The sequence below is a fragment of the Marmota flaviventris genome, chromosome 4 (assembly GCF_047511675.1).
Source record: "Marmota flaviventris isolate mMarFla1 chromosome 4, mMarFla1.hap1, whole genome shotgun sequence".
Taxonomy (NCBI): domain Eukaryota; kingdom Metazoa; phylum Chordata; class Mammalia; order Rodentia; family Sciuridae; genus Marmota; species Marmota flaviventris.
Window position 1 is genome coordinate 53,534,143 of NC_092501.1, and position 21,646 is coordinate 53,555,788.

Consider the following 21,646-nt stretch of genomic DNA (forward strand, 5'->3'; position numbering starts at 1 on the left):
TGGGGTGCAGGGGCCACGGTGAAAGAGGCATCAGGGCTGCTGCCGTGGGACGGAGCCTGGCCCTTGGGATGTCAGATGAGTCAGGACAAGGACAGTCTAATTGGAGGGGGCAAAGGGCGGGGATCCAGAAGGTGAAAGCACATCCCTTGGGCTGCAGAACAGGGGAGTCTGAATACCTGTGACAACAGCAATCAAATAGTAAGGTCCCTTCCCAGGTTGGTCCTGGGAATCTGCTTTAAGGAATAGCCAGGAATGGCTCCCAAGGAACTCATCTGTTATTTGCATGTAAAGCAGGGTTTCTGAGTCACCTGAACACAGTGCTCCTTAGTGTGACCTCTCTCCCCAGAACACCTCAGATCTCCACTCTCTCCTCTGTTAATGGCACCAAGGAGTACTTTGGTCTGAGGTGTCCCTTTTCTGAGTCAGCTGGGCCTGGAACAAGGACAACCACAAAGGAAGGGTGTGTGGCCGCGGGTCTGCTCTGCCGCAGCAAAGGGAGCTCAGAGGAGCCCCTTGAGTATTGGGTTGTTCTCTTCTTTTCCTTGATTCCGTGGTGGGAACCACGCTGCCCGGGGGCCCCTGGCCTCCTTCATGTGGCTGCAGGCTCTGCCCATGTGAATGGCATGAGGCTGTGGGGGGAAATCTGGTGCCAGGAAAAATAGGGCAAAGCTGGCCTAAGAAAAGGGTTTGGGTGTGGGGGGTGCAGCTCTCACCACCTATGGAAAATACCCAGGGCTGAGGAGGCTGTTCCAACCTGGACATAAATAGAAGTTCATGAGAAAACACAGTCCTGTCCACCAGATCCCAGGCTCTCGTGGCTTGGAGGCATGCTCCATGTCACTGCTAGTTCTTGTTCTGGAGTGCAAACTGGACTGGGTCACATCCCTGCTCTTCAACCTTCCCTGATGCTCCATTATGTCCTGTGAGGAGAAGGCAGGCACTACTGCTCCAGATCCTGCACCCTGGCAGACATTATTAAACGATCACCCATTTTCTGCTGACTTGGCACAACCTCCCTGGCAGCCATTACCAATCAATCATCCTTGGCATGAAAACCATTTGCCTCTCATTGAACAGAGAGAGCCAAACTCCTCAGCCTAGGTCTCTGCAATCTCGACATCTCTTTCCACCCTCATGTCCGCTCCCCATCCCTGCGCTGTGCTCCGTATCTTTCAACCTGCTTGGTCATCCCCAAACATACCCGCCTTGTTCTTACTCTGTTCCCCCACCTTCCATAGCGACAAGGTTCTATCTGCCTTGGTTACCCAGCCAAAAATATCATCTGCCTCCCATGGTCCTGGGTACCTAGGTGACTAGGTTCTGGCCAGTGATGAGAGCAGAAGTAAAATGTCTGCTCTTCAAGGTCTGCTCCTGAGGGTGGAGATGCAGGCCCCAATCCCGTCTCCTTTTGTGCTGGCCAGGGCACGGCAAGAACAAAAGAGCTGTCAGAGCCCAGAGATGGAAGCCGCAAGATGCAGACAGTGGAGTCACCCCAGGCCAGGACCATGCTCCTGCTAAGGAAGGGACACCTCTACCTTTGCTTTGTTGAAATCCCAATTTCGGGGGACGTTTGCACGGTGACAGCTGAGTCTACACCCTGTCTAGACCCTGCCACCTGCTTCCTGTTTCCTCAGACCAACCTCAGGGCCATCTCTCCAGCGGAGTCTTGCTAGAGCCCCCAAACCCATGGGGTCTCCAGCTCTTCCTCTGCTCCTCCCCCCAGCACCTCTGAGCCAGGGAAGGGCACTGGCTGCTCCCAGAAGCCGGGCCGCAGGCGCCTTCTCTCCCCTCCATCTGGGTATGGCGCTGACACATGGAGCCACCCCACCAGGCCCTGGTCCCGCTGCTGCAGCCTGCGCCCCTTACTTGGCAGCCAAGGTGCGACCCTGTCCTACTCCACCCCCTTAGAGCTGAGGCCCAGGCTGCAAAGTGACCGTCCCTGCTGCCAGCCCAGCCTGGACATGGTGAGGAGCGGCCCGCCCAGCCCCAGCGTGGCGGGCTTGAAGGAGCTGCTTCCTTTCCAGCTTGAACCTGTATTGTCCTGCTCCTCGTTTGTTAATAAGAACAGGGAGAGAGAATGGGTGAATTTTCCCCATCTTTGTATTTGTCTCAAGAGGCCCAGGAAGTCCCACGGTGTGGACATCTGTTCCCAAGCCACTTCGCCTGCCTCACCAGGCTTTGTACACGGCCCACACCTATTCCTCGGAACTTCTGGACACTGTGACCCTCCTCATGAGGCGTGACCTTTGGCATCCCGTCGCCGGCCTGCTGGCCCATGGCTTCCCTGGCAGGCAGCGCCTGTGGCCCGGGACAGGACGAAGCCAGCTCTCAGCCGGGAGAGGGCTATTTTGGGACAGGGAGGCTCCTGAGAGGATGCTGGCGGGGTCAGGATAGGAGGGGAAGGAGGCAGGATAGGAGGGGAACGATTAGGTGTCCCCAAGCCTCTGGATGCTACCCAGGGTCCCAGGGCTGCCACAAGGAAGAACACACCCACCACAGGGCTCCGGCCTCGGCGTGGCTGGCCACACAGACAAACAGGGCAGGGCTGGAGCTGCAGGCTGGCATCCCAGCAGCCATGGTGGGCAGGGAGAACTTTTTGTTTCTTTGGTTGGGTCCCAATGGTGGTGATTTTAGCTTTCAGGGGGCGTGGAGGGGAGAAGGCATGTGAGGCCAGATAACAGCTGGAGACCACAAGGAGGATCCAGTCATCAGCAGTGATTATTGGACGGACTAAACATTCAGAGCATCTGTACACGGGGAACAAGACTGAGTGCTGGTGAGACTTTGTGTTCCCACGCGGCACTTCACGATGGCATCGAGCCCATCTGCAAGCACCAGGAGTGATAAAGCGGTAAAACTCTGATCCGATGTCACTAGTGAGAGAGATCCATGAGGCTGCTACAAGGAGAGTGGGGTTCCCTTAGCCATTGAGCATTTTCAAGCATTTCAGGGTGTTAGCACTCTACGTCATGTAAGTGTTTTGAGGGGGGTCACCCGTCAATAGGAAGCACTCAGTACTGTGCTCGGCGCACAGTAGGTGCTCAGTTAGGGAACAGCAACAGAGCTGCTATGATGTACAGTAGGTTGGTTCTCATGTGGAACAGGGCCCTTTACTGCAGGCCTGTGGGAGGCAGGTCCAGGGGCCCAGCAGGACCTAGCCCACCCTGGCATTTGTGCTCTGAGATTCCAAAGGGTCACATGCCCTTGTGCAACCTTTCCAGTCCTTGGCCTGACTTTCCAGAAAGCTGGGGGAGCCCCTTAGCCCCCCTTTGATTCTGCCTCCTCATGGGGCCTTTTCTTAAAATTCTCCTGGCGTTCCCCACTGGACTCTGATCATACAGTGGGCCAAACTGCCCTGTGGGAAATGCTCAACCCCCAGGATACACATCTCCCCAGTGGGTCCTTCCTCCTACCACACCCTTCTCACCACCGAGACCCCTGGGTCCCACAGGAGGAGGCAAAGAGCTCTTCCAGATCCTCCCTCCCTCCTGCCACATCCCTCCCCAGCTCTGCCTCTCAGGACCCCCTGAGGCCTGATCTTCTGGAGCACTGAAGCGAGGCCTGTTGCAAGGGCAGCCACTCTGACAGTGGCCAGGCCACCAGACAGCTGTCCCTAATCACGCACGGAGGGCAACGGGAACAACCTCTGCCTGGCCGTAAGGGTGCAGCCTACATTGCTGGAACCCTAGGATATGGAGTCTGGTGCAGATTTCTGCGTATCTTCAAGTCTAAGGGGCCGTGAGGGAAATAAGAGCAATAACAGTGCTTCGTACAGATCAGAGAGGCATTGACGTCCAGCTGATTCCTGATCATGTCTCTAACACATATTTTCAGGGTGACTGTTGTCCCTCTTTTTTTCATTCAAGGCAACTTGAGGCACAAAGATTTGCACTCAGCTGGCAAATCTCAGAGTTGGAATTCAAACCTGGATCTTCCATGACTCCAAATCTCCTGCCCTTAGTCAGCATTCCACACTTTGAGCAAAAATCAGTTGCAATTGCTCAAGAGTTACTGAGCAACAGACACCATTATTTGAAATGTGAGACGCTTGGAAGCGCACGGGGCCTGCCGTCGGGCGTCTGCACCTCATCTTGTTCACCTTAACTTGCTCTCCAGGAAGTGTTCCCAGACCCCAGTCCCCAGCCCCAGAGGGAGTGAGGGAGCTTCCCAAGGCTTCTGGACACCCTTTTAATTAACCCACATGACCCCCTGCCTGGGGCCAGCTGCATCCCTTCACGGTCTCAGGACAGCCTGCCTCCTGGTGACTCCCAGCAGGCCGACTCACTCCCAGCCAGTGTGGCCTCTCCATGTCCCATATGCCTCACATCTGTCAGCCTCTCTTCCCTGGATTGAGGGCCTGTCTGAAGGTTTCTACAGCCCCAGCTCCTGGGGCCAGAGAAAGACCTGCCAGAGAGCCCAGAAGTCCCCTTCCGAGGCCACATACCCCACAGGTGCCAAGGAAACCACACTCTGGGCTGACAGAGACCCCTGAGCAGGGCAACACTCCCTGAAATCACTTAAATGTATTACCTGGACTCCCCCAACCTTTTTCTTTTGGGGGGTTGTACCAGGGATTGAACTCAGGGGCACTCGACCACTGAGCCGCATCCCCAGCACTATTTTGTATTTTATTTAGAGACGGAATCCTGCTGAGTTGCTCAGTGTCACTGAGGCTGGCTTTGAACTCAGGATCCTCCTGCCTCAGCCTCCCAAGCCGCTGGGATTGCAGGCGTGTGCCTGGCTCCCTCAATCTTTTTAAAGGCTTCCTTCCCTCCCCCAAAGGGGTACAGCCCATTTCAGTTACTCAAGGGAACAGCGTGACCTCTTCATCTGCCATTCTCATAACTCAACAAACACGGTCAGGATTCTGAAGAAGTTCTCATGAGCTGTCACTCATCAGAACTATTAACCACTACAATGCAGTTGAACCCAACACCCAGCGTGGTGCCCAGCCAGAGCACACAGCTTTAAGCACGTGGAAAGATGGAGTGTGGAGGGGGCCTTACTGCACTGAGCGCCGTGGGCATCCTCTGTGAGAACCCTGCTCATGCCACACTAGTAACAGGCAAAAGCAGAGTTTGAATCCCAATTGGATGAGGTTAAATTACTGCACAACGTGACCTGGCAACACTCAGCCGCATCTCCATCCCTTGTGTGTGCGCAGGCAGCCCCACAAGGGACACGCACCACCCCAAGCCACCTCACTAGGGTTCACAGTCTCATCACCAGAGAGTCATTTGTTGGAGTAGCAAACATGTTTGTGCACCGCCCATGTCGGGAGCACTAGAGAACATGGCGAGGGGGTCCTCACCCTCGTGGGGCCAATCTGCCCTTGGGTTCTGCACAGCATGTCATGATTTTCAAAATGTGACCACGTCCATCATCTTATCTGGCTTAACCACAGCCCGTTTCAAAGAGCGTGAGGCTCAGGAAAAAGAGCTCCTGAAGGGATGCGTGCCTGGATGGATGGAGGGCGGACAGAGGGGGACAGGTGGGCCCATAGGTGGGTGGATGAAAGGTCACCAACACTATACTCTCGTTCCCATCTTTCAAAAGAAAAGAGACCGGCCGAGCTCAGCAGCAATGCCGCCTGGCCGCCGCAGAAGGACGTGGTGGGCAGCATCTGTGCCAGGGATGCACGGCCGACCAGTCAGCGGGGCTCCTTACCTGGCGGGCAGTTACATCCTAGGGACATCTTCGGGGCCTCCCGGCGCCTCCGTGAGTGGAGCTTCCATTTCTGCACAAAGAGACAGACAAGAGGGGTCACGGGAGCTCATAAAGCCGGGCCCTGGAGAGTGTCTGCGCTGTGGGCGGGAGGGGGAGGGAGAAGGGCGCATGGGGGGAGCGCAGGGCTCTGCAGGGATCAAAGGCTGCTGGTTAATGGCCCTCCGCTGGCCACCAGGCCTTGGGTAATAAGAAGCAGAGAAGGCCAGGCTGGTAGTGTCAGCAGCTCCCCCTCTGGAGTGTTCCTACAGAAGTCAAACCAGCCATCGGGCTCTGTGAACCGTGGGGGTCCCCAGGCCCCCCAGCCATGTGCACAATGACGTGCTCTTCTGGGTCTTCTGCTAATTGTTCCCCTTGTGGGACTGGGCTTCTGATGGACCCCTGGGCAGGGACAGTGCCTTTTGCTCTTGCAGTTTCCTCCCGCAGGCGGTTCAGGCAGGTGGGCAGAGGCGGGGGACAAGGGCGCTGGGCAGGCCCTGCATCCTCCACACCTCTTCCCAGCGGCTGAAATCACCGAGACCCCGTGGAAGGCCCCAAAGGGGCCAGGGCTCCAAAGAGGTAGCGCATATACCCCCAGCCGTGGGGACCAGCCGTCCAGTTCCTGCAGAACGGCCATGCGCGGCCGGCGGCCATGGCGCCCAGGTCCTGTGCGCTAGCTGTTCCAGGGCAGGGCTGGGGGCCGCGTGCACCCTCAGCCTTGATCCTGGCAATGCGGCGGGCCAGACTAGCACGGGGTCATCAGAGATGGCCCTGGGGACACTGCCTGGTTCACACACGGTTCTGGGACCCTGGGCTGGTAACAGTTCCAGTGGCACCGAAACCCCATGGAAAAGGCTGGAGCATACGAGCATGGTGCCCGACTCCTAGGGCGTCCTCAACGCATGTGTCACTACTGCTGCGCTCGTGTGACAGGTGAGGGACCTGAAGACACCAAGGCCGCCCCAGCCAAGGTCATAAGGAGCAAAGGCGGGAGCTGGGTCCCAGGCCACACGGGCCCTTAAGCTATTTCACTTGGTTCCCACAGTGAGTTTTTGAATCCTTGTTTAATTTGTTGGTAACATTTTGAAGTGGGTGGTTCCCCATGCAAATCTGCGTTTCTAATTTCTCTTAAAATATCAGAAGACCTGCCCAGAAGGGTTCTGCACTCTGGCTGCCAAGGACTGGCCACATCCAGGCACTGCAGTCCCCCCCTTGAAGGTGCTGGCCACTCTGGGTACCGGCTGGCCCCTAAGCATTTCTGTAACATTTGCTCCCTCACTACCTGGTCATTTTGCCACTCAGATTGGGCCTCAAGAGAGGAAAGACTGTCACGTGGGAGGTGTCATAGGAGTTGATGGTGGGTGTGGGGAGGGAAGGGTGGGAAACTTCAAGAGGATTCATAGCACATTAACATCTGCTGAGCCACCATGTGGACTGGCACTAAGCTGGGTGCTTTGAGTAGGTTTAATAGGGACCTCGTTCAATACTTAAGGAAACAGACTCAGAGAGGTTCAATGATTTACCAAAAGTCACACAGCCAGCACATGGTGGATCCGAGCTGTGAACTCAGGCCTTTTAAGGTAAAGTCTAATACTTTCTAGCCAGGAACTGTAATCTCAGTGGCTCAGTGGTTGAGTGCCATTGGGTTCAATCCCTGGTACCTCCCCCACCAAAATCCACTCCCTTCTGCTGTAGAAAGGGGTATGCAAATGTCCCTCATGAGGGAGCACAGGATGGGATGGATGGGGGGCCTCTGAGGGCAGAAGGCAGAAGGGAGTGAGAGATCAAAGCAGACAGGAAGAAGGGGACACCCATGGGGAGGCCTCACTTAGAAGGGAGGCTGGGCGCGCAGCACAGGGTGGATGGAGGTGGAGGCCAGGTGCAGTTGGGCACAGTGGGCAAGCAGGTGACCTCCCAGGACAAAGTCTGGTGGAAGCCCGTGTGAGGCCCAGCTCTGAGCCTGGTACATTAGTGCCACTTTCCAGTTAGGGACCTCATGAATCTACTTCACCCCTTCCCACCCAGAACCTGTGACCTGGCCCCCCGTGGGCACGTGACATAGATCTGCTAAATGACGGAGCTGGTCAATGGCCGACAGGACCCTGGCTGGCGTGCGGAAGCAGCAGGGCCACTGTCCACTGGGCAACTGCACCGCAGCAGCACACGGGGCTCCAGGGGTGACCACCGCCGCCCGTGCCTGTCCATCAGTGCCCTGAGTGCCCTTCTCTCCTCTGCACCCCATCTAAGGCCCACCCCCTCCACGGCCCCAGACCTCACTCTCCACCTGCCCAGGGACATGGGCGCCAGCGAGTCCCCCGCCTCCTGCCTCATCAGTTTCCTCCTCCAGACCAGATCACCGATACCAGGGCCAGCACAGGCTTCTGCCCAGGACCCCCGGGGAACAGGCTCCATCAGAACAACACTGCCGAGCAGGTGAAAGAAGACACAGGGCAGTCAGGGTGGCCGTTCCCAGAAAAGGTCGTGAGCCGGGTTTAGCTGCTGTCCCCACCCCAGTGGTCATTATGCACACGTTGCACAAAAGGAGAGAAACCGCCCCTCTTCAGGGCGCTTCGCCCTTCCCAGGAAGACTCGTGGCTGCCTCCTGCTTCTCTTCCTGCCCTTCTGGTCCCCTCTCATCTGGCTGCAGCCCTCCCTCCCCACGAAGGCTCCGACCCAGTGACCTCATATTGCCCCGTCCGGTGGACGTCCTGCCCTCCTCACCTCCTATCCTTCTGCCCTGGGCTCCCTCCTACCACCGAGGCTGCTCCTCTGTCTCCGTCCCTGGCTCCTTCTCGTTACTGACACCTAAATGTGGCAGGCCACAGGGCCCCCAGTCCAGGGCCTCACCTCTCTCCTCTAGACACTGGCTCCTTTGGGGACCTCACCTGGCCTTGAGGCTCCAGTGACATCTGTATGTGATGACGCAGAAGATTCCACTCCTTCCCACCCAGAATGAGATGCCGCCTCTGCATCCCCAGCCTGGACCTCCCTGCGGTCCTCCAGCGCAGCCAGCCGCCGGCCCCGCCCCCTGCCCCGTCCACTCAGCATCTCCCAATCTCATGGCACAAATGAGCCCTCCCCAGGCCTGAGCCTCCAGCAACTTCCCTGTCACAGTACTAAGAGCTGCTTGAAACCCCAGAATCCTCCAGGTGCCTCTCTGTCTCACCCACCCCCATCCTGAGCAACTCCTCTTCCCTGCCTTTCACACACACCTGGGATTGGATCCCTTCTCCCCACCCCACCACGGGCCACCTTGGAGTCTCATCATCAATTACTGCAAAAGCCTTCTAAAGGAGCCCCTGCTCCTGCTTGGGTTCCACAGCACGTCCTCAACACCGGCAGCCAGGTGATCACACAGGCCTCTTACTCCACACAGCCTTCTCCTGCCTCAGGGCCTTTGCACTTACCGGTGTCTCTGGGATGCTTTTTCCTAGCTGTCCACCTGTGTGCTCCTAATGAGGGCTTCTTTGCTTTTACTACCCCGTGAGCTTCCTATCCCCTCCCTCTTGCATCTCCTCCTTAGGAATTCGATTCTTTTGCTTTGGTTGTTTATGTTGCTTACAGCCTCTCTCCCCCATGAGAAGGTCAACTCCACAGGCTGTGGGTGTTGTTCTGTTTCATTCACTAGCACATCCCTGGTGTCTAGAACAGGGCCTGGCACACAGTAGGTGCTCAGGAAGTGCTGGTGGTTTACAAACCAGGAGCGGTCCTGTTAAGTTCTGATTTCCCGTCTTGTACAGCGGGAGGGTCTGGCAGCAGGCGGATGTGGGCCATGCTCTGAGCAGGTGGCACTGCGTGGTGGCCGCCTCCCCCCCCCCCGCCCGTACGTGTCTGTGCCATCCAGGTCACAGTGGCACTCCTGTATGGCCAGAGTTACCTGTTTAGGACGCCAGCTCGCGCCTCAGGCATCTGAGTTTGAGACCCAGGTGAGAATCCCCAGGTGAGCTCAGGGCTGGGTGGGACGCTTTCTGGGGCCCTGGGGGGACCCCCGCCACCAGGCCTGAGACGCCTTCCTGCTTCACCCCTGCTGGTGGCCGGGGCCTCCTGGAATGCCCTGTGTGGCCCGAGCTGAAACACACCCGCCTGACGCGCAGCTATTAAGATGCCTGTATCAGTATCAAAGCGGGAAATGCCAGGCGGCCTCTCCTGGCCCACAGAATGCAGCTGGCCCAGCCCCGCCAGGGGCCACTCCCTCCCAGGCCCCAGCAGAGGGCTCTTAAAGGGACCTGGCCCCGGCCTCTGTCATGCCTGGTGGGTCCCAGTCAGGGTAGGGAGGGGGTCCAGAGAGAGGCCCGGGACTCTGCACTCTACCCTGTGGCCTTTGGCCCAGTTGCATGGACGAGGGCCCCACCACGTGGGGTATTGCCCCTGCCACTTCCCACAGTGCTGCTGTGTAGACTGAATGAGATGACACAGTCCTGTGCCTGTGGTGGGAGCTGGAACACGTGAATAGTAACATAGCTCCCCACGGAGCACAGAGCCAGGCACTGCGCTAAGTGCGTTGGAAAAGAGTCAATTAATTTTTTTGTTGTTGTTGTTCAAGGGATTGAACCCAGAGGCGGTTAACCACCGACATCTCCAATCCTTTTTATATTTCATCTAGAGACAGGGTCTTGCTAGGTTGCTTAGGGTCTCCTTAAGTTGCTGAGGCTGGCTTTGAACCTGCGATCCTCCTGCCTCAGCCTCTGGAGCTGCTGGGATTACAGGTGTGCACCACCGTGCCCGGCCTTCATTAATTTTTTTAAAAAGAAACTAACTTCGTGGTCTGCTTGGTTTTGGAGCACTGGGGATTGGATCCAGAGCCTTGTGCAACATGGCAAGCGCTCTACCACGGAGCCACAGCCCCTTGATAATTAATTTAGTGTTAGAGTGCGAATTCTACGAGAAGCCACCTGCCCTTGGGACTCAGTTTGGGGTGAACTCCAAATGCCAAGGAAGCATCACTATCTATGACGGAGCTTGGCCGTGTGGGTCTTGGGGTCTCGTCCCCATATAGTAAGCAAGAGATCTAACCCCGACCTCGATTTCCTCGCCCCTGCAGTGGGGGTAACATTGGCCACAGGGGTAAGGCGGGCAGAGAAGCCGCGAAGGGGAGCCGAGCGCAGGAGTGAGGCCGTGGAGCTGCGCGTGCTCTCATGGCCAGGCAAAGGCCACTTCTGTCTGGGGCTGCTGCCAGGCCGGCTTTCCTGCCCTCCCCCCACTGGCCTGGCCCCATCACAGTGGTCAGGTCACCCACTTCCCCCAAGAGGAGGTGAGCGAGGATGGTGCAGGAAGGACCCTGAGGACCAGATGCTGAAAGAGGAGGTGCCCGTGGACGTGGCCGCGGCAGATGAGGCCCAGTGCCCGCAGGCACCTCATCCCGACAGTGGACAGTGCTCCGCCGCCTCCAGGGCCCTGTCGTCAGCAGGACGGTTGCGAGCTGGAGCCCCCACTGGCCCTTTGAGGACGAGGCCGGGTCGGGTGTCCCTGATCCACTCTAGAACCACACCCGACTTCCAGGCCTGGCCCCTGTGGTCCCAGGAGGAGGTGGGCTTTGGGTGGGGCTCAGCGGGATGGGGCTGAGTGGTGACAGGAGCCTTCCCGTGAGGGACCTGGCTGCTCGGTGCTGGCTCCTTAGGCTGAAGGCTGGACCCCAGGGACCGCAGAAGCGGGCTGATCCCACAGGACAGGTTTGTGACGGGGCAGGCCATGTGCCACCCCATGCCCTCGGGCACAGGCGGCCGGCAGGGCCAAATCAAAGCAGAGGAAACTGGGCATCCAACCCGCGCCCACCCGGAGGACCCGCCCTGTCCCTCGGGCCGGGTGCCGGGAGCTGTCTCCTTCCCTCCTCAGCCTTCTTTGTGCCATGGCCTTGGCTCTTGATCACAGGGCCATGAAACAGGGGCCAGGGGTCCGCCGGATGCCACAGGGTGCCGCCAACTGGGTTCCATCGGAACCACAGACAAACCAACCCAAGCTCCAGTGAGTTCAGAAAGCTAGAGAAAGAAGGCTCGGGCCTCCAGTTTTCCGGCCTTCGGATGCGAAAGTCCTTCCTTTCTGCTGACCCAAGGCCATGCTGCTGCTTCTGGGGATCAAGGAGCTGAGCCCTGCAGCTGGCTGTGGGTGGGAGCCAGCTCTGCATGGGGCGCAGGACCCCCCGGGTCTCGGGGGTCAGGGCTCCCCTCTGGGCCTGTGCAGGATGAGGCCGGGACTCTGACCACAGAGTGGGAGGGGCTCGGGTGAGAGTCCTGGGCAGAGGCTGGAGCCTCCTCCCTGGGGACCGTGCGTCTGAGCTGAGGAGGCATGGCCTGTCCTCAGGGAGCTCGGGAGAGCTGTCCAGGACCACGCACATGGAGGGGAGGCAGCCACAGTCACCAGGGATGTGACCGAGGGGGAGAGTGGCTGGGGACCAGTCATGGACTGGTTGGGCTCATCATGAGGAAGTGGGAGCTGAGCCGGGGACACACAGCCGCCAGCCAGCTGAGGGGACAGGGAAGGCCTCAAACTTGCATAATAATGCATTTCTTAGGAGCCAGGCAAGCCTCGTGCTGACATTCGCTCATTCTGTGCCGACGGCAACCCACTTTATGAGCCAGGAAACTGAGGAGGAGAGAGGGGCAGCAGCCTGCAAGATGGCATGCAGCCAGGAGGGCCAGGGGCAGGATTTGAACCCAGGAAGCCTGGCTCAGAGCCCACGCCCTCATTGTGTGTCTGTGACAGCTGGAGCTTGGCTCATTCAAGGAGATTAAAATATCTATTACCAGAGTACTAGGCGCCGCTCAAAGCACTTTATGTTTAACTTAATTCTAAAAACAACCCTTATAGGGAGAGACACTCTCATTAGCATCACTCCTAATTTTACATAGAGATCATTCAAGGCACAGAGAGGTTGAACAACTTGCTCAAGGTCACACAGCCAGCAATTAGCAGAGCTAGATTTGAACCCAACAAACTGACTCCAGAGGCTGTGGCCCCAGCCATGAGTGCACACAGCCATACGGCTGGGCTCTGAAAGCAAGAGCAGGCGAGTCAGGAGGCTGGACAGGGGGGCAAGGCTGGGAAGATTTGCCTCTGACCTGAGAGCGATTGGTAGTTACTGCAGAGATTTAACCAGGGAGAGGATGTATGTGATCGGGCGGCTGCTGTGCGGATGATAAAAGGGCCGGGACAGAGTGGGTGGAGGCGAGGGGGTGGCTGGAGCCAGGAGGGACAGACAGTGATGGAGGGAAGAGGCTGAGAGGGCATGGTCGACCCGGCAGGGCTGAGGGCCCCGCTGACCCTGGGGGACGGCGGGGAGGCTGGACTTCTGCTCAGTTCAGAAGCGTTGAGTTCGAGGTGCTGTCAAGACCTGCGGGAGGTGTGGAGGGTGGCTGTGGAGAGGGTCTGGGCTCCGAGGAGATGGTCAGGAGCACGAGTAGTGATCCCCACGTCACCGAGGGGGTGTGACTCCCGCAGCCCCTTCCTCCCGACACTCTGACTTTATAAAATGGGGAGAGGCTGGAGTGGCAGGTGATGTCCCATGTCACTAAGCCGCCCCTCATGCCCAGGAAACTTCAGGTGCCAGCCCAGGGGGAGGGACATGAGGAGCCTCTTTTAACCCCATGCCCTTCCTGTGTCCCTGTCACTAAAGGTCTCTCTACCTGGCCTGCCCTACAGGCCACCCTGTCGGGGCATGACCCAATGCAGAAGAAGTGCCTTCTCGGGACCCCTGCAGTTTGACAGGTGGCTGTGGGCGCAGAGTCTCCTGGATGGCAGAAGCCCCCAGGACAGCTGGGGGGCAGCCAGGCCACTCGCGCACCCTAAAGAACAGAGAGGCCCCTGGGGGACGCCCGGTGGGGGCGGGAGGACCTGCCCAGAGGAAGCACCAGAGCCGCGCTCAGAGCAAGGACCCAGGCAGGGGCGATGGGAGTCGACCAGAGGCCCAGGAGGCTGGTGGGGGTGAGGCCAGGAGAAGGGCCAGCGAGGCCCACGCAGACTCGGCCACGTGGTGCTTGGGAAAACCCACAATAGCCTCCACGCTGGGTGACAGGAGCCCAGTGTCCCTTAGGTGTCACACGCAGACTCTTGGACGGCCAGCTCCACCCCTCTGGAAGGACCAGGGGAGCACCGGCCACCAGCAGCTGCTCCCTTAGCCCTCAGCCACCAGCTTGCTGCAGTGACACCCCACCCCGAGGGCAACGGCGGCACTGGCTGCGTGGGAGGCTGGAGGGTCCCTGTGGGGTGCTGCTGCTGGGGCCCGGATGACACCCAGGGGAGCCGGAGGCCCAGGAGCCAAGAGCCACAGGAGGAGGGCTGGGCTGGGGCTCAGGCAGGGCACTGGCCTGGCACGTGCTTCATCCCAGCACCAGGAAGGAAGAAAAAAAAAAAAGAGGTGGCAGAAGAACTTCCTAGGCCTTCTAGAAACCTCTCTTCCAAGTGGCAGACCTCCTCGGCTCCGTTTTTCTGGGAAACAATTCAGGGAAGACCCTACTGCTCGCCCGTCTTGAACCCTCCAGCCTTCCAGACTGCTTAGCGCGCGCTAGGACCCCCGACTTCTCACTGCGACCCCCATTGCTGCCACTCCTGGGCCCTCAAGCACCAGGGGACCCCAAGAGGGGTTTGGGTGACACTGCACAGGATGCTCCGGGCACCAGGCCACACACAAACTCTGGCACAGGGCGCCCAACGCCAGCGACAGAGCACAATGCCCGCGGAGTGTGACCCCCAGGGCCCCACTCAGGTGGTGGGGAGGTGGCAGGCAGCGGTGGCTGGTCCAGGTGCAGCCCCTGCGGATGTCTGGAGACGAGGAGAAGGAAGGAGAGTCACTTGAAATGTCCAGTTGCCTCAGAACTTTGAACCCCATCTCATTTCTAAAAGGGGGCCTTTGAGCAACTGATCAGACAGACAGACAGACATTACCCAGGAAGAAGGAGAAGGTGACAGAGGAAGGAGGAAAGTCAGGCTCAGGCAAGCAGAGAGACCCGGGGCTGCAGCTCCTCCAGACGCTCTGCCCAGGGCCACACAGTGCCGGGCGCAGCTTCCCATCAGCCAAGAGACAGTCACAGGCCCGTCCCTTCCTGGAAGCCCCAGTAGCCACACACCAGGGCTGACAAGGACTCTACGGCGGTCCTTCACCAGGGCCGGATGACATGAATGACATCATCAGGGTTATTCTCACGACAAAGGTGGTGGTGCAGGTCCCATGCCCAGTCAGTTCAGTAAATGCCACCTCCGTGGGAGGCAGATGTGGCAGAACGGTTCTGAGACCCTGGCTGACCAGATCAGCCTCTGAAGTCACAGGAGTGCACGACTTCATGCAGACAAGGCTATGCTGGTGGCTCAGAATGCCAACTTTGGGGCCACACGGCCTGGATTCAAGGCCTGTCTCTACTGCTCACTAGCTGTGTGACCTTGAGAAAGTTACTTAACCTCCCTGGGCCTTCAGTTTCTTTTCTGTAAAAAGGGAAAAGTTAAAAAATAAATAAATAAAAAGTAACCTCTGATAGGATCATAGTGAGGGTTTTGTGGACCCATTTGACTAGTGCCTGGTACATAGTAAGTGCTCAGTAAATATTAGCTATGAATAAAAGCTGAGGACCCAGAGCTGCCCCGTCTCATCCTCTCTGGTGATGAGTGAGGTGGAAAGGGTCACAGGTGAACACAGATGCCCTCAATGATTTGTGAGGAGGATGAGGTCACCAGCATGCTGAGGCTCAAGTCCCACAGCTCTCTGCAGAGGTCCACATGGTGTCAAAGGCCGCACACTGGCCTGCTGCACTGCTCTGCCCCCGCCCTCTGCCAAGAGAAAAAGGAAGCTGTGCCAGGCGGCCTGGGCAGGGGAAGAAGCGGCTCAGACCTCGGGAGTAGGGACGGGCGGGGACAGTGCCCCAGCGGTTGATCCAGGTGGATGCACAGAGCCACCCCTCTCCCTACCAGGACCAGGCAGCTGCCCTGACTTGGAGGAGTTAGTCATGTCACCGGCTGACTGCTTGCTGCTGGGAAACCTCCCTTCCAGGTGACACTGCCCCCGAACTAATGCTGAGCCCAGAGCTGGGTCCCGGACTGAGGACAAGGGGGGCACAGCTGGCCACCAAGCCTTCTGTGGCCTCCATCAACAGAAACTGAAGTGGCCTTCACTTGGCTAATTGGTGAGGTCTGCATCCTACCTGCAGAGTCCTGGGCTAGGCTCAATAAGACCCAGAGAGTCTTACTGAGTCCCTGTCTCTGTCATCGGATTGCATATGACCACATGGAGAGATGAGACATTAAAGGCACAGTGGGGCTGGGGCTGAGCCGTGGGTGGCAGCAGACTTTACCTTGCTCGTTGACTGCAGTGGGTCCAGGGTGGCAGCCTGGCGCCCAGTGTGGGAAGGATCCTGAAGCCCATTTAGGTTCAGTGAGACAGTGCGTGCAGCGATTAGTAATGTCTGCCATGGGTCTGGGCGGGGAAGCCAAGAGCACTGAGCTCCTTCTGGGAGTTAAATGTCAGCCAGGAAGAGCCACAGGAAGTGGGAGCAGGGAGAGAGCTGTGCTGGGATGGGGTAGTTTGAGAAGGCTTTTTCCAGGGAGGCCTTGGGTCAAATCTAGGATGATTCAGAATAAGGGGAAAGACACCTTCCTGGGAGTGATCTGATTGTAATAGATGGAACTTTGCTTTTGTCCCCACCTCCGGCTACATAGTGAGGTCCTCCGTCTGGTTTGGAGTTACCTGCTATTTTTTTTTAAGGTCTCTGAAGAAGCCACAAGGCTGTAAGGATTCTCCACGACTTTACCCATCGCAAGTGTGCTTTGTATTTGGAAAAACAAAAATACTTAGAATCATCATGAGCTGAACACCAACTTGCCCCCTAGTTAGAAGTGGCTTCCAGGAGCATGGGGTCCAGCAGGATTCTGGGGCTGCCGGTGAGCCTGGCGGGGAGAGTGTGCTGCAATTGATTAGCAATGTCTGCTGAGGGCCCTGGAATGGGGAGCAGGGTACACTCGCCATGTATTGGTCCCTGAGTTAATTGGAAAGGAGAAAGGCTCCCGGTCCACTGCCGGCTGGCTCTGACTCCCCGTTCCTCTGAAGCCAGCCCATGCATCCTTTGGATCTTTTCTTTCCTAGCCATAGAGTGAAGGAGGACCCGACTGGGGACTGCCACAGTGGTGTGCTGGGCTGCACTTGAGGGTGCCTGGATCTAGGGTCTGTCCACTTCCTGAGGTCCAGCTGGCTGTGGTTCTCCCACCAAAGACACTGCGCAAGCCACCCTGTGCCCATCTTCATCCCACCATTTCAATCCTGGGGAACCTCATCCAGAGCCCGGCAAGCCACTGACTGCTCTCCTAAATTCTTCTTTGGAAAAGGACCCGAAAGAGGCCCCTGTGCCCTTGCTGTGACTATACGACATTCCTATCACCGTGGTTATTTTTAGGGCCCCGGGGCCTCAACATTTTAGCCTGGAAGTTCTGGCCATTTTTTCTCCCAGGGGATCCTCAACGCCTGTAGGAAGGACTCACCAACAGTGTGGTGGCGGTGACGTGGGTCTTCTTAACCGTACAGTGGCTAAGGAGAGCGGCCATCCTTCTGGAAGCTTCGAGGGTGGAAAGAGCTGTCCTGGTAACAGCCTCGCATCGGCCCTGAACGGCCCACCCTGGGACACCAGGGCATCTAATTGCCACTGTTGTTATAGGGATGGGAATCTTGCCCGATAGCCCTTAAAACTGACCTTGGAGGTCACTGCCCAGACTGTCCCCCACGCCCCCAGGCCCTTCCACACGGATCTGGCTGGTTTCAAGTCCTGTCCCTCCTCCTCTCGCTGCTCACCCGCTGCCCAGTCCTAGGTGTCAACTGATTTTCTCCATTTGGGACATTCCACTTTCTTTCTTCACAGCAAGCAAATCAAATAACAGGCAGCTGGAGGGCTCGTTAAGGCTCCCCGACCAGGAGAGAGGGCTGGCGGGGAGAGTTGGGGCCCCGTCTGGAATCTACACTTCCAGCTCCCCCGTCCCTCACTTCTGCCTCGGCTCCTCTCCTACGGGGCCCCCCAGACTGGCCAGGCCTCCAGCTCCCCCCCCCCCCCGGCCTCCAGGCCACTGCGCAGGCCTGGCCTCACCAGGGTGTCCCTCCTGAGGCCCTCTACCCTCCTTCAGTGAGTGGCTCAGGACCTCAGGGCAGTGTCCCTGAGGCCACCTGCCCCAGGCCCGGGCCACACACAGGTGCACGCATTTCCTCCTGCTAGCTCTTGCTGGTGGCACTTTTCCGTGTGCGCTCCCAGCTGCCATCTCCTGAGGTCCTTTCAGCAATCCCGGGAGCGGGCAGGGCCTGCTTTTTACAGAAGAGAAACCTAAAGGGTCAGTTGGGGTGGCCTGGCTCGGCTAGGGCCAGGGCCAGGCTAGAACCCTGTTCTTGGTCCTTAAGCTCACCCGCGTGCGCAGGCGCCGTGACCCTGCTGCGCTGCTGCAGCTTCTGACCCTCAAAGGGGAGCTGGTGTGACTGGAAATGAAAATCGGACTTTTCTTTAATTTTAATGTGACTAGTGGTTACTGTATGGGACCACGTGACCCTCGTGTGGCCCTTCAGAAGCCCTAGACTTAGCCACCCTCCCCACAGGCCAGGCCTTCACCCACAGGACAGCTCTATTCCTTGGCTTCCAGCACCTTCTCTTACAGAACCAGATCCCACCACGGCAGCCACCCCGCCCAGGCACTCCCTGGGACCCTGTTTCCACTCCACTCCAGGTCACAGTCCCCTCTGCCTGCGGTAGCACCCTGTTGGCTTAACCCCTCTGCTGTCATTCCAGGGACAGAAGCCCAGCAGGGGCCCCCGCTGCCCTTTAGCAGCTCTGCTCCAGGGTCCTCTTCACCCAGGCACCTGTCTCTCTCCTGCCCTCCCAGCCCGTGGGGCCTGGAGTTTCTTTAGTGTCCCCAGGAAAACCCTGCTCTCTGGCTCCAGCCTCCGGAAGCGGGCCGCTTGGCCCCTTAGCACAAGCCCACACACTCGCCCTCTTCCCCTGGCAAACTTCTCTTCACCCTTCAGATCTTCACTCCCAAATCACTTCCCCCGGAAGCCCACCATAACCGCCACCAGCATCAGATGGCGTTGCGTGGAACACAGTGCCCAGTCCCCCTCTTTCATTATTTTCTACATGACGAGCTCACTGCCCGCTTTCTCTTTGGGTCCCATTTACCACTGAGTTTAAGAGGCAGAGGGAGTCTCCCCCAGTGCCCGACCCCCAGCTGGCTCTCAGGAAGCTGCCAGGACACCAAAGAACCCTTTGCATCTGGATGGGAGTCCCGGATCTCACCGTGTGACCCTGAGCCACCTACTGCCCTTCTCTGGGTCTCAGTTTTTCCATCAGTAAAGCAGGGGTCACTCTAGATGATCTCTGGGTGACTCTCAGCTCTGCAGATGAGATCGGGAGGTGGTGGGCAGGTGCTCCGGGAGGAAGAGTGGGCATAGTCCCAAGACCCCGGAGAGGAGAGCATGCGACTTGGTGGGGCTACATCTTCAGCAGAGAAAGCAGGAGCTGCCAAGGGCTGGGGCTCCCGTGACCAGCGGGAGGGACAGGGAAGGGAGAGGGCGGAGAGGAAAAGTGAGAGCTCCAGGGCCAGATGCTGCTGCTGGCAGCCAGGCCCAGGATACCTGGAGGCAGCACCGACTGGCTCCACCCTCCCCTCGCACACTCACCAACCAGTGAAGGCCACTGGCTTCTGCTGCTCCGCCTGGGGGCAGGGGACCCAGGGCAGCCTGACTGAGTCCTCTGGATTCCCTGGGGCCTGGAGGGCGTGGGAATGAGCTGACTGCAGCAGTCCTGGTGGCATGACTAGCACCAGTCACTGCCCTGTGGCTGCCCTTCTGCTCTGGCCCAGTGAAGTTCAGGGCTCCCCCCCTACCTGACCAGCCTGGAGAACTGCTCTGGCAAAGGAACCCCAAAAGAAACCAGGTTGTAGGGAATCGAATGGCCACAGCATTCACCACTGTTAGAGCCGGGCTCTGAGGTCTGCCATCATCATCACTATTCTGAAAGCTCAGAGAGGTCAGCGAATTTGTCTCAGGTTGCACAGCTTCCAAAGTAGGAGAGCAGGAATAAAAACCCAAGAGAGGCAAGATGCCACCACCCTGCTCTTTCTCCACGGTTCCACACCACCGCCTACTAGGGATCAGACCTCCTCTCCCTTCTCCCCATGGAAACCTGCCAGCCACCCTGTCCCAGGACCACTTTCCAGACTACTACAGCCCTCACCTGCCTGTCCTTCCCTCCCGCAGGGCTCTGGATCCTCATTGATGTCCAGATTCTAGCAAGGCCCAAACTTTCCTCTGCAAGCCCAAGGGGAAGGCCTGTCCCTCCTTCTGGGGAGGCACCACCTCTTCATGCACTCCCAAGAGTACCATGGCTGAGTGGCGCTATCAGCTTTTAGTTTACTTGGATCGGGGAAATTTGGGGAATGGGCTCAGTATCATTTACCCAGTAGAAAAAAAAGTTGGGGACCATTCCAAAGGCCCTGCATAAGAAACTCAGCTTAGAAACAAGACAATAGGGGCTAATTCATACACAACCACAGCAGAGCCAGGAGACCCACACTAGGGCCCAAGGCCGGACCAATGAGCAAGGACGATCACAAACTCCCTCCACCCGGTGAGTACTGTCCCCTCGGGTCCCCGCAGACCCTTGGATGACTCAGTTCCTCACTCCCTCTTCCCACTGTGGCAATAAAACAGGCAGCATCTAACCTGGTAGGGTGGAGGGAAGACCACGGGGGCTCAACAGCCTAAGCCGGCTGCCGCGCCTGGCATGCGACCCTCCGCGTGGGCGTTGGGGCCTCGCACATCACCCCGGCGGGTCCGGGAGGATGAAGTGGAGCTGGCCCGCCTTCGTGCGCCCTGCCTTTCTCCACCTGCCTGGCGCGCCCAGGGCCAGACACGGGGGGCGCCTGCTGAGAGCGGAGCCGGGATCGAGCCCACGCCGACCAGGTTCTCCGGGTCCCTGGCCAGATGGCGTCGCCGTGTGCCCCCACCCCTCCCGCGGACAAGTCGCGCTAGCCCAGGGCGCACCCGGCGGCGCGGAGGGTGAGCACCCACCGGCACTGGCTGGTGGACAGTTTGGAGCCTGCGCAGGGGGGCGCCGCGGGGAGGGATAAAAGCCAGCAACAAAGAGCACAGACCTCGTCCAGCAGTTGGTTGACTCGTCCCAAAATAGCCGTCTCCATTTGCTGCTCCCCTCGCTCTGCTTCCAAGCGCAGCATCCGGGCCTGTAGCTCCGCGGTCCGAAAGTGGGCGAGCAGGCTGAGCGCCAGCGAGCAGAGGGTCAGCGCCAGCAACCCGCACGACCCTGGGCTGGGCAGCCGCGCGCAGCGCTCGGCTCGCGCCGCCGCCAGCACCACAGTCCCGGGAGCGCCCAGCTCCCCGGGGCCGCGGGCAGCGGCGGTGGCCGCTTTGCGGGCTCGCTCCGCTACCATCCCCTCGCGTCTTGAGAACCAATAAATAAATAAATAGAATAAATAAAAGTAAGACCCGCTGCCGAAAGGCGCGATCCAAACTGTGGGGCAGGGGGAAAGGGCTTGTGTTGCTGGAAATCGTCCCTTTCCTTTGCTTCCGGCAAAGAGGACGGAAAAATTAGCAGTAGGAGGCGGAAAGCCGAAAATCACAACCAGCGGTAATCGGGGTACACCAAAGTGAGGAAAAAAGTTATTTGGAAGAACGCTCCAAGTCCAGGAAAGTGAGGGCAATCTGGCCGGCCCCCCGCCTGTCTTTCCCTTCAAGAGTCTGCAGAGTCCTCCAGCTGGTGCCGGGCTGTCGGTCCTTCTGGATGTCTTGCCTCTCCCGGGAGAGCCAGTTTCAGTCCCCGGGTGCAGGGGCGCACATGGAGGGCCCCATGGGCAGAGGTGGGTCGTGGCCGCTGCCGAGGAGCGCTGGGACAGATTCCGGCGCCTCTGTAACTTGACACACTCTCTGCGGCTGCACGGATCGGATGAGCAATCCGTGCTACTTCCCAAACTAATCTCTCCC

The 21,646-nt window shown here is 58.5% G+C and overlaps 1 protein-coding gene across 1 annotated transcript in view; it reads right to left on the bottom strand.

The window, feature by feature from the left end:
• Positions 1–21,096, bottom strand: part of Col13a1 (collagen type XIII alpha 1 chain) — a 144,608-nt gene extending 123,512 nt beyond the window's left edge. Inside the window, exons 1-2 of the mRNA XM_071610721.1 lie at positions 20,803–21,096; positions 5,668–5,737 (exon numbers count right to left, since the gene is read on the bottom strand). Of these exons, the coding sequence (XP_071466822.1) occupies positions 5,668–5,737; positions 20,803–21,096 (364 nt within the window). The remainder of the gene's footprint in view (positions 1–5,667; positions 5,738–20,802) is intronic.
• Positions 21,097–21,646: the final 550 nt, after the last annotated feature.